Consider the following 18,759-nt stretch of genomic DNA (forward strand, 5'->3'; position numbering starts at 1 on the left):
TCGTGGTTCGGTTTTGGTTTTTAAGTTGGGCCAAAATTCAACTTAAAAAAATTTCACTTATTTCAAATTTCCAATTTTTAGAAATTTAAAGATTTTTCCTTAAAATGTCAAAATTAAGCTAAAAAATGAAAAGGTTGTTTAAAAAAATATTTTTAAAAAAATCAATTGGCAACCCTAAAACATCAAATATTTTAAAAAAATGTGAGAATTAAGCTTAAAAAGGAAAAGGTTGTTTAAAAAAATATTAGAAATAATAATCAATTGGCAACCCTAAACCATCAAACCATTTTAACCACATTTTCAAAACATTAAGCCGTTAGGCCACGGTTTTGTGGTTCAGTTCAGTTCAAACTGAACCGTTGTCGATTGTTAGGTATCATTACAATCAATTAGTCATCTCCTATTCATTAAGTTAATTACCTCAACAACGTTCATTGTTTGCCTACTTTTCCATCTTGATACACATAGGAAGGGGAAATTCTATAACCTATTAAAAAAAAGTAAGAAGAAGTGATTACAATCATGATTCTACAAGAAAGTATTAACATAATGTAGGTTTTTTTAGACTCAAATGTGATAAATACTTGTATCGGATAAATGTGGAGTTTCCACATGTAAAATTCATTTTGATAACTATGAATATAATTGCCATTTTTTAATCTATGTTGGTCATCTAACATACGTATTACCAAAAAGGGACATAATTATACATAGATAGAACAATACTCATAATTAGGTTACTTGAAAGGACCCAATTATGGATCATTTGGGAATCACTACACAACTGCCATTTACTTTTTCAAAGGCAAAACAATGATTGCACAAAACCCTAAGCAAATAGAGCCTTGTATAAATTTGATTTCGTTTTTCATAACTATAATGTGGACTACCAACACAAACTGTTTTGGGAAATGTAGACTATACATTTTCATGATTAACAAGATGCCATCGTAGAATGTAGCAATTGAATGCATGACCTTATAGTCTTTGTTGGACAACCTTACCAAGTGAGCTAAAACCATTCGGCCATATGCAACCTTTAAATTAATGATCTCCCCCTTTTATAGTCTCAATATTGATGTTATTGCTTCGGTGCAAAAGAAAGGTAGCAATGTTGACTCATAAGATATAGCAAACCCGCCCACATTTAGTCAAAATTGCACAAACACAAGGAAATGGGTAAGAAAGAAGGGATACAAACTAGTGTAGTTGGTTTGGTAGTCCTTATACTATGATATCTAGTTATACTTGATCAAATGGCCAATGTGTTAAATATTGATCTCACTTCTATAAGTTAGGAAAAAACCACAATGGTTACATTCTTGACGAGGCCAAAGAATATGGGAGACAAAAATAAACCCACCCACCTGCTTCCCTTCATGGTGAGGGTATAGGATCAATATTCATAAGTGGGAACCAATGCCAATAACCTTTTGACCATAGACAAAAAAATTGTATTTCATAGTAGTGTTAAAATTCCATTATCTATAAAATGCAAGAATCAAGTATATGTTAAGATAGGTTTTCTTAGTCCTAACTCCAAATCATTATTGGTACAAGATTATCCACATCATAAAAGCTTTTAATTTACATATCTTGGATGTACACCTCAAGATGTTGAAAATCCTATCACCACAATGGAGGCTTGATCTTGTGTAGATTTCTTTATTGAAAATATGTATGGGCAAGTTGATTATTTCATTTTTATATATCATACATAGCGTCTATTCTTCCATAAGAGTTCATAATGTTGTCCATTTGTGTGGTATTTCCCCACGTATTCTATTTTTTGTGACCAATTCTAAGGTATTGCATCTTTATTTGGTCACAACAACTCAATCTAGGAATGAGAAATAACTTAATTCCATTGGTGCAATGTTTTTTGTTAAGTTGTAGGCGCAAGGGATCTCCAACATGGTAACTACTCAAGATCATTTTTATGTCACCTTGTGTAGGACCTAAGAACATACAAACACCAAGGCTTTCTCAAATTTGTAGTGACATTATCATGCCAAAATGAAGCAAGAAACTCGAGCTTTTTGAGTTAATGAAGCGTTGATCCAAGCAAATCAACATGTTTGTTCAAGAAAATGATAAATTAATCATTAGAAAAACTTGATTGTGTTAAAAATAATGACTAATTACTATTACATTGGTGATAGTCAATCCATGGTTTAACCTCAATTAATACCACTAATCATCTGGTTATATTTTGGACATCTGGGTTAAATAATCATGTAACCACGTCCATATTAGACCAAAGGAGACATGTTTCTACTAATTAACTACTTGGACAAGAATAAACATATGTTCAACTTTGTGAAACATGTCGAAAACCTCGTATCGATCCAAATATGTACTATGCAAAAGAGGATACACCTGTTTTCTGGTATGAAAACACATTTAGTCTTGGGTTATGTTTGGCTGAAAAATAAAAATTAATATACTTGATCATAACATGCCTAGTAGTTACAATGCATTATGCAAACTCAGTTGCACAGATACAAGGGCTTAGTGAGAATTGGCAAATTCGCATATTGCCATAATGAGATAGAAACACAATTTCGCTTGTATTGATCACAAAAAAATACAAAAATACAAAAATACAAAGGTGTCCTGATAGGATGTATGTTAGGAAGTTGACAATTGAAGAGGAGGAACCACAAGCTTTTGTGTGTTGTCTGGCATGGCTACTTGCATACCATTTTTTGCGATTGTGTTTGCATTAGGAACAACATTCGCGTTAACCTCCGAAAATACTTGTCGCCACATTATCCTCCTCCGAAGTGGAACACATCCCTCCTCAATGGCATCAGACAATTTTCTTTTTATATTTGGGAACTGTTCATGCATCTCTCTTTGCTCAAATTCTGGTGATCCCACCATTGATTCAACATAGTTTGACCTCGAGTTCGAGTTCTTGGAGCTTTTTCCATCTCTCCATCCATTCTCCACTTCTTGAAATATCTGAAAATCCTCTGGCGAACGTTGTCTTTGGAGCTTAGATATGGCCCAACCTGGCAAGAATGCACTTATTACACCCAACACAAGAACCATCCAGAAACTTTCAGAAGTATACATCTTCATCCCAACATCGCTTAGTTCGTTGAAGATGCTGATTGACAATCCCATATAAGAAAGCAGAGATAGGAAAGCAAAGTAACTAAATATAGACATCACCCAAACGCACACAGTCGACATCGCTGTCAAATTATTTGTGCACAACATTATCTTCAGATTGACCACGACGACAGCTAGTGTGTAAGACAACACACCCATATTGAATATCCCATTGGTTGCTCCATTTTGTCTACATACATGTGTAAAAAGAAGGCACTTAGAAATACACTATAAATCATGATGGTTATTTCTACATTTCCATTGGTTTGCATGGTGCATTCTATATTAGAGCTGCTAAGTTAACTATGGTCAATGTAAGTTTTGAAACTTCTGAGTAATTTTTTTATTACTATTGTAAACATATGGTATGCATCTATGTATGCATGGTTAGATGTATGTATAAAATGCATGGATGGATGCATACATGCATGTATTGTATGGAAATTTGTATGTATGCTATGCATGTATAAATGCTTTATGAAAAACTTTTGTTTTCATTGAGAGGGAGAGGAATTTCACCCTATAGTCTGTGTGGATGCCAATGGAAAGAAGAATACTACAATAGAATGCCAGAAAGCCGAGATCAACCAGCAACCAGCATCTCGAAAGAAATTTTGGATGTCATCTTGTTGTGTTTCCTTGTACAAATGAGGATTGGTCAATACAGTGTTTTGATTCACATCTTGATCAAGGATTGAGAGAGCCATCGTGGGTAGGAATGTCCACAGAAGGTTGTACGTTGCTAACAATACATTAGGATAGAGAGATTGTGCCGAAAGTCCAGAATAAAAAGAGAAATAGCACTGTCCCATCACATAAACCATATTTTTGTAGATAAAATACATCACTAACAGCTTATTTCTTTTATAGGACCTGAAAGACAAGGGAGAATCATTAATTTACAATGAATCTATTATAAAACTCTATTTGAATTATTATGCCACACCAAGAATCTACATACAAATACATCAAGATTCAAATAAATCGGCAGAAAACTGACAGTTTAAATGTTTTATTATCTTAGATTCATTGACTAAGGTAAGGTATAAACCATCTTCCATGAATTAGGAGAAGCCTTGTCAAGAAACGAAACTGCCCAATCGAATAGTCACTAGCAAGAACAGCTCCATTACCCTCACGACCACTGATACCAACTCCAATATGTGCAGCTCTTATCATTGCTACATCATTTGCTCCATCTCCAATAGCAAGAGTTACTGTCAAATTATTTTCCTTGACCATCTGTGTAACCTGAGAAATAGGAATCAATTATTTCCTTTTTCTTTTTTTGTACAACAATACACTGAACCTTTAACCATTTGAAAGTACCAATGCTTTCTGAAGAGGTGACACACGGCAGCAGAGAACAGTTCGACATTTTTGGCATAATTGTAGAAAAGTCATCCTATTATTTTCCTCTAAAGCAACGGCTAAAGCATCGCCTTCAATAATAACAGCCATCTCTGCTGGTTCTGCACAAGAACTCCACATTATATCAGTTTCAGGAATGGCATAAAAGTGGCTATTCACTGCACCACTTCTACTGCATGGCAGTACAGATGGGCTGCCACTTACAACTAATAATTATCGGTTGCTGTAGGACACATGTAACAGAAAGCTAAAGATGACATTATCACTATATATGGTCATGTAATAGGTTAAGCCAGTTCCCATTTAGAATAGGAACGTGTTAAGCGAAATTAAAATAACTGAATGAACTCATGCAAGCAACACTTGATATTAAATCCAAACAGGTGGAAGAATATAAGTTGAGAAAAAATTGGTACAAGACTAAGTCGCCAGGGGAAAAACAAAGAAATCGAAACTAACAATAAAACTTCTGTCTACATTACCTGCACCACATGTATGATACGTCAGACTATCTTTGAATTTGGTATTTTGCATTCATAGTGCACAGGAGAAGAGGTTTTTAAGCACACATTACCTTCAGATATTCTTGTATGTGTCAGCTTCCTGGCTTCTTCGAGCATATTATGGAGCATCTGAGGTACACTATTGGACGAAGATTCACATAGTAAGAAAATGTGCATAGAATCTGTCAAAAGGTTGCAGGCTAACCCTACTGCAACCGATGTCTCAAGTTTATCACCTGTAAGGACCTGATTAATTTATTTACATCAACATTAGCATCACAAAATTCTTCCCAGATCATTTATTTAGCTAGCTGATTAACATCACTGAAGATTGCTTTCATCAAACTCATTAGATATACCCATAGTTTAATTCCTGCTTGTGCAAGAAGTGTCACACTCTCTTTCACACCATTCTGTAACTTGTCTTCAACGGCCGTTACACCAAGAAGTACCTGCTCAGTAAGAGGAAAGTCTCACTGAACACATGCATAAGATTAGAACTTCATCTAATTATAAAGCTTTGGATTGAAGCCACAGAACACCTTGATTATAAAGCTTGGGATCCATACTAGGGCTTTGGATTCAAGTCACAGGACTTTCATGTTCTCATACCCTACTACAATGCAATTTACCTTATCGTACTTCATGGATGGCAGGTAACAAGAGGACAATCCCACTTAACATTTTGCTACCCATCAATTCATAAGGTAATGCATACATTTGGTCTCATTCAACTTTTCATTGCTAATCTTTCATCTATGAGCATTTATCTGCCAACCATTTCACATTTGATTGAAAAGATTTGTCATATACCAACCATATCGCGTTCAATTGAATCTGTAGCTTCAGCTAACTTTTCTTCACGATCATCCAATGCAACACTTGCAGCTCGAAATTGGTACGCCCACTTTTCAAATTCATCTTCATCAATCTGCAAATGATTTTCCGTTTGTTTTCCAAAGAAATTTTTCATCCGTGCATATTGTGATTCACTACAAGATTGTGACTGTAATTCACTTACAAACATGATGGCATGGAGATGGGAAAATGGAGACAATAGCAATGAGAGGTTTCTACCAAATATTTTTTTACAGACCAATATAAAAGAAAGTATGTGGCAAACGCCAAGTCAGACGGAAAAATGGAAACGTCAAAAGGAGATTTCTATCAAATATTTTCCAACAAATCTATAGAAAAGAAAGGTTGTGGCAAACAAAGTCAAGTGATTATGTCGCAAAAAAACAAATGATACACCAATATGCCAAGCCCTACGCTTAATGCTGGTCCCTTGAGAGTGCAGATACCCCCAGGTCATGGGCTGCCATCCTTGGATACAAAGAGGCATGAAGTGTGTTTGGTTTCTCATGATACTATCTCGTATTCCTCTTGCTTGGAAGATTTTCAAGTTAGGTGTGCCAATGCTATGTGAACATTTTTTGGCTCCACCACCAGATTATAGAACATGCAAGCTCTACGACATCCACCAGCCCTCACCATAGGCAAGTTAGATGGCACAGCAGATCAAGATCACAAAATCTTGGAATTCTTAAGGATATCATTCTTGGATTAGAACTGGAACTGGTACCAATGCCAAGATCAAGCAATATGAAGTTCCCCATCTCTCCAGATGCAGCCATTAAGCAAGCTTGGAGACATAGGAATGCAGATGCATTTTGTGCTATTATTACAAGCTGCATACACTTCAGCCAATATCCCTATTATGGTAGTTTTTTCTGAATACTTAGCCAAAACTGGTGGCAGATCACCAGATCCCCAAGTAAGTGGTCTGTGAATGCAAAAAAGCAGCTAGACAATTCACAAGTTGTGATAGTATTTAGGTTTGTCATTCTTCCTAATAATATTTTCTGGCTACTTCTCAGACTTGCATGTGCCTTCAATTTTGCACCCATGCTAGTGTTCCTATTGGCACATGAGTGAAAAAGCATGTTGAGAAAAATGCACCTGAATAATTTCAAAATCCCCTACCATAGTCTCTGGTTGCACCCCCCATAAGGTCTTGTGAGAACTCTATCAGTTTATTTAAAATTCAAATCCTAAGACTTGAGGATGCAAACCATTTTGGTACATACAGTTGGAGTGCCCAAGTGCCAGTGGCTATCTATCTTTTGAGAGAGAGGATAAGAAGCCAGTCTTCATTGTGCATGCTTATCATACCCAATGTAGCAAATGAGCATTTGAGAACATCGAGAATTGCTGATGTAAAGCCCCTTCACAAATATGATTACTTGGATTCATAGTTAGCATGTAGTGAATGCAACTCAAGGAGCATCATCCCCTCCCATGTTCACAACCACCACACCACCCCCTTCTTCAACAAATATCCTGACATACTTGCATAAATATGTATTTAGGTTGGTATTTCCATATCTAGATATGCAGGTATATCTGCATTGTTATGTGCGCCAGAATATTTGTAGGTTGTATGCATTTATGTTTGGGAAACATATATCATAGCTTCTGGCGATTAACAAAAGAGATGATAGCATGAAAGAAGCTTTTAACATCTTGGTCTCCTCTTGCTGCCTGACTCAAGCTCCCATAAATATACCACATAAAGAAATCCATCATAGAAGAAAAGAAACCCCTGGTTAGCCTTGAGAAGACGTGAAAAAATAAAAAAGAATGATTAGGGACATGCGTTCCAACCTATTGTTGTGCAACAACGGATGACGCAGCCAAAACAGCCTGGACAATATTTTGGATATGAGGGACAACAACAAAAACAGAATAATTCAAATTTTGGGTTGTGGGAGATATGCCATATAATTAAATATTAAAGACTGTAAAATGTTTATGCCACCTTAAAAGTAAAAATAATACAGAAAATAAAAAATTTAAAATCCACATCTGTGGCAGCACGCAAACGGCTCTAGACCCTATGCTCTACAACCATTCTCTAATCTACTAAGAAACTATCTCACTTTCCACGGCTGCCAGCCTTACCACCTACCTTAAGCCATTCCAGATCACGGCCACAAAGCCAAACCCATTTGTTGCTTCCTGCAAAATTGCTGTTCCTGTAGATGTTCACATTCATGTTCCAGGTGCCCGTGATTATAGCTTAAGTAACACATTAGCAAATATGATAGGGAATGCCAACTAGAAATAATGTGTGTCATTATACCTCACGCTCTGCTATGCACAGAGTACGGTAACCAGCATGGGCAAATTGTTGCATATGCTTAAGACTAGTTTCTGCAATCCCACCTTGATCTTTTGCCAGACGTTTAAGAATCATAGTGTCTGCACCTTTGCAGTATAGCTTTATCCTGACCACAAAATCTGGTATTTATGACTTTGAAGCTTAAAGCAAAATTAGAGCAAATAATCATTGTGTGCATTTAAAAACTACCGTCCATTTGAATTTTTGCAAATGATGCTCATCCTCTTTCTTTCACTGGTGAATTCTAAAACTGCCAAGATGGTGTGTGCTTCGGGAAACTGACCCTAAAAACAGTCAGGGAGACAATACTTCTTAGAAGATTTCACCCAAGCCCCTCAAACAGTCATCACGTGTATTCTAACTGACTCACACACATATTCATTTATATATACACTGGTATAATGCAGTGCAAGTATATACATACTATGATGCAGTAAAAAATGAAGCAAATATATACATAGAATATAATTACAATGAATACCTACCCAGTAAATATTAATACATATCCCAAACACATGGATACAAGAATGCAGAACATTACTCTGAAATAAAAACCACGGTCCATTAAATTTTCTATATTGGAACCTGGCATTCTGTTGTAAGCATGTCTGAATCCCGCCCAGTGAGCTGGAAACCACAAATAGCTGCTCCCTAAAATAATCAAACATCTTATAAAGCATGAATAAAATAGTGTCATTGAAGGCCACTTTATAGATAGCTTGTAAGCATTCGAATAAAATGATGTAGTCATGCACTTGGAAACATATATCACTGTTGAACACTTCTCTTAAGCAAAAAAACATGAAATTTGGGCAATACTACCAAAAACACATCATAATGCCCCAAAGATTCATAGGACGAACATGGAAAAGGAGGAACGGGATGCATATTCTATTGGGCATGGCATTGCATTAACTGCCACATGAGGGGAAGTCAATATGAGAATACCAATGTTTCAGGTATTACTTGGAAGCTTCAAAGAATGGACATTTAGAATCCTAGGGTTTTGGCACTGAATTGAGCTTGAACAGACATATGACAACCAATTGAAACCCTAAAGAGGAGGCCAGGTCAACATGTGGCAAACTCAAAAATGCCAAACTATTTGTAATGAGCAGCAAATGTAGAAAAAGACTTCAGCAGCACATGGATGACTATTGCCTACTATATCAGAACTCGCATGAAACAGATAAACACACCAAAATTCGATGCTATTATAGTCCAACAGAATTGATCAAACAAGTGACTTCAACATTCTCTACGACAAAAAGAGGTTCAAGGTGTTGACTGGAATCATTCTGGAAAGTTATCAGTGATCACTACAATCTCCTTGAGTGAAGGCCGAGAATGATGAGATGTACGGATAGACTTTAGATGCCTTCAGAATTATGAATGTCAATTCTTTCAATGGACTTTAACGTCACTTTTAGTTGCACAAACTTGATTTATATAACAATGACTGAAGTTAAGGGGATAAATAAACAAAAATGTAGCTGTGACTGGGTTGAGAAAAGAATAAGAGGATCATATGTTGAAAGAAAGTAAGTTATAATAACAATCTAATATGTATGAGATATCAAATCCACCTCAAAGACAGTTCTTAGCGCTGACATCATCAAATAAGAGAAAACTCATGGATACTCATAAAAAACTATTTTAATCAGTTAAATTACATACCTTCACTAAGGCTTCTTCATCTGGTGAAGATGACTGGTATATTATCTCTCCAGTCTCCTCTTCATCAGCATAAGTTGGTATAGCTGTATGACAGATTGCAAGGTGCAGAAAGAAATCTTTGCATTTCTGACTTTGTGAATTTGGGAGTGCATCGACTTTCTGCAACTCTTCTATAAGATATTGATCTTCACATATGGTGTGCATGCAAGGTTCTGATTTTGACTCTTCCCAGATTCCATCCCTTGTAAAGTCCCCATAAATAACACCATTTATAGAGCATTGGACGAACGTCATCACATTTTGAGTAAGAGTACCCGTTTTATCAGATAATACATCATGCACCTGTTGCATTTGTATTATGATGAGTTGGAAAACTGGGGACATACAAAGAAAAAAAATAAAAAAATACTGAAGAAAGCCATTATTTCTAAGCAATTTTGTGGCAATCCAAGAAGCACTCTTAATACAAATAAAAACACTATTTATCATAACTGTTTTTAACATGAATCCAGAACAAATATAATCATAAGTTATTTGCCTCACCTTCAGTTTCTATTATTCTAATGTTTGTAGCTTATATTAGCTGTGCTCATAAGGTCAATTAGAATCGGCATGTCGCAAAGGAAGTAAAGAGATTATACAAACTAGGAGCGCGAGCACTGCAACTATCTAAACATGTATAGAACTGTAAAAGGAAACCTAGAAGAGCCATCAGTAATAGGCCACAACTGGCAAGAGGTGGGGAACAGCTTCGTGGATTTACAGAGCTTCATTATGGCAAAAACAGATGCACCAACTTGTTTCAAAACGCTGAGGGAAAAATCTGTAGGATGCTTCAATAGCAGCACCAAAGATAAAACCATATTTGCCCCCCCTCAGAGAACAAAAATATAGTCAGGGATCTTCACTTTATCATAGTAGAGTCTAATTAGTCTGTATACTGAGCTGTAGATGATGTAACCCTACCTATTGCACCATGTAACAATGAGCAGTGTCATATTATTTATAGGTAAGAGGTTTCTTCAAATTAAGGCATATAATGCTCTCCTTTTATCCGACTTTATCTCAGGGCCATGTGGGTGCTAGATTGCTTTGCTAACAATTTTCACCTTCTTTACGGCCACGAAAATGGGCATAGCACAACCAGTAGGATATACAAACTTCTTGGATGGTACAACACTAGGATGGGATTTCGTCAGTTGTTGATCAATGGAGTACGCTTGGTTTCTCAACCAGTTTTATATGGTTTGTGTCATTAATTGCAGCTTGTGCAGTTTATGATTTTTCCTTGATCATATTCATTTGCACCAACAACACATGATATGTTTGTAGATTCTTAACTGTAAACATGATTAAATTTTATTTACAAAAGAAAAGCCAAAAGTAAGTTCTCATTTTCACCTGTCCAAGCTCTTCATTTAGATTTAACGTTCGTGCCTGAGCTGGACCACCTGCTGGCTTGTGAAACATCCGAGAATCCCAATGTATAAAACAACATTGAATGACCTTGACAAGCTCGAGGGTAATACATAGTGAGATGGGTATTAGCGAACTGAGCAGGATGAGAAACCTGAACAGTATAAAATGTCTAAACTCAAATATAGGAATTGCAAAACAGGAAAATTTTCTGCAGAGATATTTCATCCTCAACCCACCATACCAGGTACCACGGGAAATTGCCATTCTTAAGATATCTTATCCAGGCTACAGAAGAGAAACGAAAGAACAAACCTTAAAAGCTGTATTAGAAGGCCTGGAAGGTCCAAACCAGGTTCGGGCCAAACATAATCAGCTGCAAGATAAAAATGGTGTAGATTTCTCTCTGTCCACATGAAATGACCAATTGCCAATCCAAGACATAGAATCAACTGATATACAAATAGTCCAGAAACCAGAACGTTCATCTTCCTTTCCAAGCGAGAGACCTAATTATAAGCTTTTGGGTGTTAAAATCTATAAATGATCATCTGCACATCTGCATATGCTATGAATAAATTATCTCACATTTCAAAAACTAAAGAATTAGAGGGACCTCCTAGAAACCACAAATATGTTATACTTTTGTCGGAGCTGGAACTATGGTCCTCATATACTTTGTATCAGCGCCTGTAAACACAACTGCTCCAATCACCCATTCTGTATTTCTTAGTGTTGCCCCTCTAAGCAATATCTGACTTATATCTAAAGGCATTAATCCCTGACCCTGCAGTAAATATTACAAAATCCTTCAGTATTATGTTTTTAAATTAGTATACAATCCTTATATCAAGAGAAACAACTAGCACTTCAATTTCTGTAAAAATGTCTACAATTAATCTGAGAGTATCTCTCATTCGGGCATGTTGGCTGCAGTCAAATGTAAGTGGATTTGGTTTAGATCAATAAAAACTCCTTAACATGGGTCAAACAGGAAATAGTTTGACCTTAGGGTTTCAAAAATTGTGACTCAGGTGCAAACTAGAATTTGAGCATCTTTCATATGCTTCGTTAGGTAATACTTTTGCATTATTGTTTTGAACCACCCCAAAAAAACAAAAAAATCTGATGAACATCCGCAAATGTATATGATTCCCCGTTGAAGTTTATTCAGTGGAGCTACAAAAATTAATGTCCTAAGAACTATGTTTAAGAATATTCAGACAAAAGTTTCTAGGTTAGAACTTGATAAATTATTATAATGCCTTGGCAGTCAACTGGATAAAGCAAGAAATGCATAGATGGGAAGATACAACAATCGAATATGTCCTCTTTCTTTTTATGTAAAATGCTATTTACACTATCAGCTTGGAGCAAATACTACCATCTACATGCATTTTCAAATTTGTTCCTTTTACATACAAAGTTGTTGTAATATTTTGTACACTATGGGTACCTGAAATGACACAAATCCTTCAAATTCATTCACTCTATTATTTGGTTGTTCACATTCTATAATAAGTCCCGATAACCCATGGAATGACACATCTCCATCTTCAGAATTCATTGTCGATGCTTGATAAAAGGAGTTTCGAATTTTAAGATTTGTCTCACCGTCCAAATTAGTTGTCTCAAGATATGCCATCCCTGCCACAGCCACCACAATCACATAACCTATCAGCAGACACAAACAGATGCAGACAGCTTGATCATTTTTGAGAAAGGAAAATAATATTCAACCTTGTGGATGTTGGCAGGACGATGCCTTTATTAGAATAAAGATTATATGCAATATGAAAATAAATAAAGCACAACCTTGTGCGTCAGACGACGACAGAAATAGTAGATCTGCAGGAATTTCAGAATTATTTTGCACTCTTATAATATCTCCAACTATGATCGATTTCCATTCTAAAGGTTTAAGTCCTCCTCCTTGTAAAACTTCAGATTTGCGTGCATTCACCTGCTCATTACTTAGAAAAGAAAAATCCTGCAGTGACTACATTACACATAAATGTCCATAAATTCAATAAACATTTTATGCATTCTCCAACTTTGTTTCATGTTTTAACTTTTCGCACTAGCTATACCCTAAGTATGTGAATCCATTCTCTTATGAAGACATGTATATCAATACATGAAACCTCGAGGCAAGCAAGCTTCCACTCATCCTGCATAGGTCATTCTTCAGGGCATCTAAGGATAATAAAACTTAAGAAGTCTTTCACAAACCTAATGTGCTCAATTGTTAAGGTATGCACCAACATCTCTAATGAGAAACACTTCAACACCTAGGTATGGCTCCAGAGAATACTATCATCTGGATGATACTAAAAGATATTTAACTTATAATTAGGAAGTTCAGTACCATAAATTACCAAAGACCCTAGACATAAGATTCAACGAACACTACTTTCTACTTAAACTAATGATTTTGAGACCAAACAACACTTTGAGAGGTTCATGTGTCTATGCAGTGTCTATGACATGTGCCTGCATTTTCCTTCACTTGTGAACACCTTGTAGGCGTTTACTATCCTTATCTGATATGTTTACATGCCAAAGAAATAGAGTATGTAATATTTGCTCATAAGGGTCCTATAGAAGCATGAGTGCAGTTAGAATTACAAAATAGTACTGTTGTACAAGGAAACAACCAAAGATGTCCTCCTTTCCAAAGTGAAAAGTCTCCAAAGTGCAGTGAAATGCATTAGTTGCCTCCCTTTTGAATGTGAAACATTAAAGGCACTTAAAATGCACAAAAAAGAGCCAGATACATCAAACATTATTGAGAGAATGAGAATGATAAAGGGCAGGTAACCCTTCAATGTACTTATAGGTTATACCTCTGCATCAGATTTGTGGCGCTTATAATCATAATGAGCATCTTTGAGAGCATTTACGAGCAGCACAAATAAGAGGGGCACCAACGTAGTTTCAATACCAGTTGGTGACAGCCCTGGGATGAGCTGAATGACAGATATCAAAAGAAAATACAGATTTACTGCTCTTGAAAATTGCTCGAAGAGGTTGACAGGTATAAATGTGGTAATCTTATACTTTGAAGTAACAAGCATATTGTCACAGAACCTGCAGGTTGAAGGACAGATGTACAGATTACCATGTATTCTCTCATTTACTAGATATAGCTGGAAACAGTTAGAATCACAGAAATTGGAACGCCTGACAAGTTCAGATAAACATAATGTATGAAGTATTTGTATGCATGAAAAACAACCGATGAAATATAGCATCATCATATTCAAGGGATGTGAAATCTATATATAATCGATATTGGACCCTACTCTTGAGACTGAAGAGCCTTGATTCGAGCCCTGCGTGTGATATGCATACGTACAGCACGATAAGTTTGTCGATCTGCCATCTGCATGGATCATACATAACATGGAAAATGTATTATATGATAGAAGATGCAAACAAAAAAAAAGCAAAGGTAAATTTCAGAAGTTCATACACTAACATCAACCTAAAAACCTCAATCACAGAAGTTATAAGTTTGAATTTTGTAAATCCTGAAACTTGAATCTAAGTTTTCAGATTTTCAAACAAGACGTGTTGTAAGGAGATATTTTTTCATCAGTTGCCATTTTTAAGGATAAATGAGGAGACAGGAGCCCATGAGTGATATGAAGCCAACCAGCCCGCGCTACATGATTCTAAGATTGATGGGCAAGGACACATAAGAGGCTGGAAACCACCTTATAATTCAGCCATGTACATTGAAGAATATGTATGGAAATATAGAGAAAGAAAATGGATCCACAGGAAAAAATGAAAAAAAAGATCGACACAACGACTTAATTATTACTGCAGCAGAAAGATGCTTTCCTGCATTGGGCTCATAAAACAAAGCACAAACGCCACCCATTCCCCTTTGGTTTCTAGTGGGAGAGATAGGAGTCGGCACCCAGAAAATAGAAGGGTAAAGACCTAGCTCTGTGCTTGGCTTTTTAACAGGATGGCAGAATGGAAGGAAGTTATTGGCCTACGGAAACCTTAATCTTAGAAGTTACAAATTTGAAATTTGATCCAATATTCTATGAAGCTAAAGTTAGAAACGGAAACTCAAGAACCAGAAATTTCAAAAAATTAAACCTTCTTGGGACTGAATGAATCTCCTCTTCTATTGGATGACCTCCTGGCACCAGGCCAGTCTTCACCATCTTCCATCAATCTGGATGAGAATCCTTCATACAAAGGGTTGGTGAAGTCTTGGGGTCTCATGTCCACTCCGCCGTCATTCTCCAAACTCGATGGCTAGACGAAAACAGTGTAACCAATTTATCATTCAAAATCTACCAAACATATTTCCATTTTTTGTATTTTTTCCAGAATTTATGGGAATCAATCAATACATCAATTCTTTGATAAAAACCTTGATTTTGATTGCGCCAATAAAACCTTCATTTAGAGGTCATACCCAAATGGCTCAACATCATATCATAACTAGGATGGTTGAATGAAGAGGAAGTGCAACGTCTAAATATGAATACCAAATGTCCTATAATGAGCCTCCATAAAAAACTTCCAAGATTTCACGTCAATCATGACAGCCTTTTCCTCAAACACAAGCTCTCATCAATTCATATGCATTAATAAAAGAACTATCCTTTGGAAGCAATATATCGAAAGAGGCACCACTATATAGTTGGATAATCACTTCTTCAGAGAAGAAACATCTTTAGGTTGATGATGATGATTGCTAATTTGTGGTTTTTGGATGTGAAATGATACGTTATAATGAAGCTTGAGAAGTTGAAAAGCTATCATTATGAAGATTATACATGTACAAGATGAATGCACCAAAAACTGTTGTTAATGACTGCCCTAAATTAGGTTATTTTTGTAAAATTACAAAAAGAGGTAGTTGTAATGTGGTTGATGACTGCCCTACCTGAGGTTATTTTGTAATTTTGTAGAAAAAGTTTGTAATTTTACAGAAATAGTGGGTTCTGAAGCAAGGGTCTAACACTGTTGTTGCTGGTAAATATTTGGATGATTTAGCGTAAGTTTTACTGGAGTGAAGGTCCCAGAAGCATTTGGTGAAGGCTGATCGTGAGAATTTCATTACTGGTATTTAACTGTCTCTTTTCTGTTGTTATCCCACAAGTTTTCATATTTCTTTTGAATAGATGCACCAGGTTGCATCATCAATCATCACATTGTAAATGATAGGTCTCAATTGTGTCCCAAGAATGCACAAAGATTTCTCTAAAAGCATCGTTTCACAATTTGTGTATACTGTGATGCTGTATTGTCATCAAATACGTCAATGCTAATAATATATGGATGATACACTACAAACTGTGATCAGAAAATATGGTTAAAATGATCAAATTTTTGTGGATAGATTGTATTACACAGGGATAGTTGATAATGCAATGCTAATAATGAACATACTACAAATGGAATGCAAAACATGATCAAGAAATCATAGTAAAATTGATCCAGTTAGAAAACCCTGTATTCAAATATATGGCCAGAATAGGGCCGAAAATAGAACTATTACAATAAATGTATCGAGAGAGAAGGCATTTGGTAAAACAAAATGATCAAATCAACAAAAACAATCAATCAAGCATAGACAACAAACTATGCATTTGCCAGGGTTTGCAGGTTCATGCAAACAAGGAGGAAAACAAATGTGTCTATCTTGTAAAGCATTGGGTAAATACAAAATGATCAAATCACGCAATAAATAAATAACAATCACGGATAGCAAATAAAATATGCATCGACCAGAACTACAAGGTTAGTGTAGATGAGGAAGGAAAAAAAAAATGTGTATATCTGTGAACACTCATGGATGCTGCTCGATCAATGCTAAAAACAGCAAACCTCCCAAACACCTTTTGGGAAGAAGCCGCCGCGGCAACAGCTTGCTATTTACAAAATCAATTGCCTACGACAACACTCAGCTCTCAAACACCATTCAAAAAATGGTCCGGTATCAAACCGGATCTCTCTCACCTAAAGATCTTTGGCAGTACAGCATACTTGTATGTACCTAATGCGACTAGAAATAAACTAGAAGATCGAGCAACCAAACAAATTTTTGTCGGCTATGGTGACCGCTTCGGCAAGAAAGGATATTGTCTTTACAATCCAATCACCTGTAAGTTTCAATTGAGTAGAAGTTGCATTTTTTTATGAAACTTCTATCTTCTCACCATCACCCCAAGATACTTCTATCTTCTCACCATCACCATCATATACAATTACTTGTTTCAAAAGACAAAACCTATACCCAATTCCCATCACACCCATCAAAATATCAAATGCCTCTCGTCAAATCCATGATGCTGGCATTCAAAACACCCTCAAATGGCGTCTTAGGGTAGGTCACCCACAGCTTAAGTTTCAATTGAGTAGAAGGTGCATTTTTTTATGAAACTTCTATCTTCTCACCATCACCCCAAGATACTTCTATCTTCTCACCATCACCATCATATACAATTCCTTGTTTCAAAACACAAAACCTATACCCAATTCCCATCACACCCATCAACATATCAAATGCCTCTCGTCAAATCCATGATGCTGGCATTCAAAACACCCTCAAATGGCATCTTCACAGCTTAAGTTTCAATTGAGTAGAAGTTGCATTTTTTTACGAAACTTCTATCCTCTCACCATCACCCCAAGATACTTCTCATGACCCATCTAATCAAAACTCAGAAAATCTAACCCCTGATGAATTAAACAGGGCACATTAAATGAAATACATGCAGAAATAGAAAGCGAGTGCAATAACCAGGGAACCTGAATTCGTTGCTTCTTCTGCTGGAGGGTGCATTCGACAGAGGCAGAGATGATGCTGCTGGGACATAAGGAAGCGTAGGACGGAGACAGAGACAGAGACAAGTGTACCGGCCAGAACAGTTGCCGCCGATGGGCGCCCAGGCGGCAACAGCCTTTTGTCCGGCCAGTGTGAAACCGCCCAACAAATCGTTTTGTGATCTTCCTAGATTGGTCATAGATTGGTCGTACACTGGCCGTATATTGTAGAGGGGTTTTGGGCGGGGACACGGTAGAAAAGGCAGGGGAGTGGGGGATTCGGAAATCATTCCCAACCAAACGAAAAGTATAGTTCTTTTCTCTCCGCTTAAACATACGATCGCGTCCTGTCACTTTCATTTCCAGAGAGATGTGTTTTTGTTTTTTGCAAATTTGTGGTTGGCAAAAGTTGGGATGCATAACAAATCAACACGCATGATCCGTCGTCGTAAGCGAGGATTGTGGTTGTTCCTTGACTAACCTTTTTCATCTATTGATGCTCCTTGCCAATTAGAATCCAACCCCTTGATTATATTATAAATGGTGAAGTTTAGAGTAAAATCACGCTAACACCCAACAAAAAAGTACACTCTTAAGATTGACATAGAAGTTGAAAAGGCTCGATTGTTTGGTTGGCACGTGTTCCTTGCTTGTCCAATTGGATATCTTTTGTTCTAGTATATGAACAGT

The 18,759-nt window shown here is 36.5% G+C and overlaps 1 protein-coding gene across 4 annotated transcripts; it reads right to left on the bottom strand.

The window, feature by feature from the left end:
• Nucleotides 1–2,360: 2,360 nt before the first annotated feature.
• On the bottom strand, nucleotides 2,361–18,074 carry LOC147854271 (uncharacterized). Of its 4 annotated transcripts, none has more exons than XM_087331786.1 (20): nucleotides 18,055–18,074; nucleotides 15,388–15,549; nucleotides 14,577–14,656; nucleotides 14,118–14,361; nucleotides 13,087–13,234; nucleotides 12,728–12,918; nucleotides 11,915–12,058; nucleotides 11,587–11,780; nucleotides 11,257–11,425; nucleotides 9,856–10,197; nucleotides 8,764–8,829; nucleotides 8,368–8,462; nucleotides 8,140–8,284; nucleotides 5,812–5,925; nucleotides 5,354–5,446; nucleotides 5,066–5,240; nucleotides 4,450–4,592; nucleotides 4,172–4,371; nucleotides 3,640–3,993; nucleotides 2,361–3,310 (listed from the first exon to the last, which is right to left on the bottom strand). In XM_087331786.1, exons 2-20 carry the CDS (start codon nucleotides 15,514–15,516, stop codon nucleotides 2,632–2,634), a joined length of 3,705 nt encoding a protein of 1,234 aa, XP_087187912.1. In that variant the 5' UTR covers nucleotides 15,517–15,549; nucleotides 18,055–18,074; the 3' UTR covers nucleotides 2,361–2,631. The 4 variants fall into 4 exon arrangements, with proteins under 4 accessions (XP_087187912.1, XP_087187911.1, XP_087187913.1 ...); XM_087331785.1 differs by lacking the exon at nucleotides 18,055–18,074 and adding an exon at nucleotides 16,187–17,048; XM_087331787.1 differs by lacking the exons at nucleotides 9,856–10,197; nucleotides 18,055–18,074 and adding an exon at nucleotides 16,187–17,047.
• Nucleotides 18,075–18,759: the final 685 nt, after the last annotated feature.

Source organism: Azolla caroliniana, unplaced genomic scaffold (genome assembly GCF_043228905.1).
Source record: "Azolla caroliniana isolate FFs.n. ecotype wild unplaced genomic scaffold, voAzoCaro1.0.p SCAF_15, whole genome shotgun sequence".
Taxonomy (NCBI): Eukaryota; Viridiplantae; Streptophyta; class Polypodiopsida; order Salviniales; family Salviniaceae; genus Azolla; species Azolla caroliniana.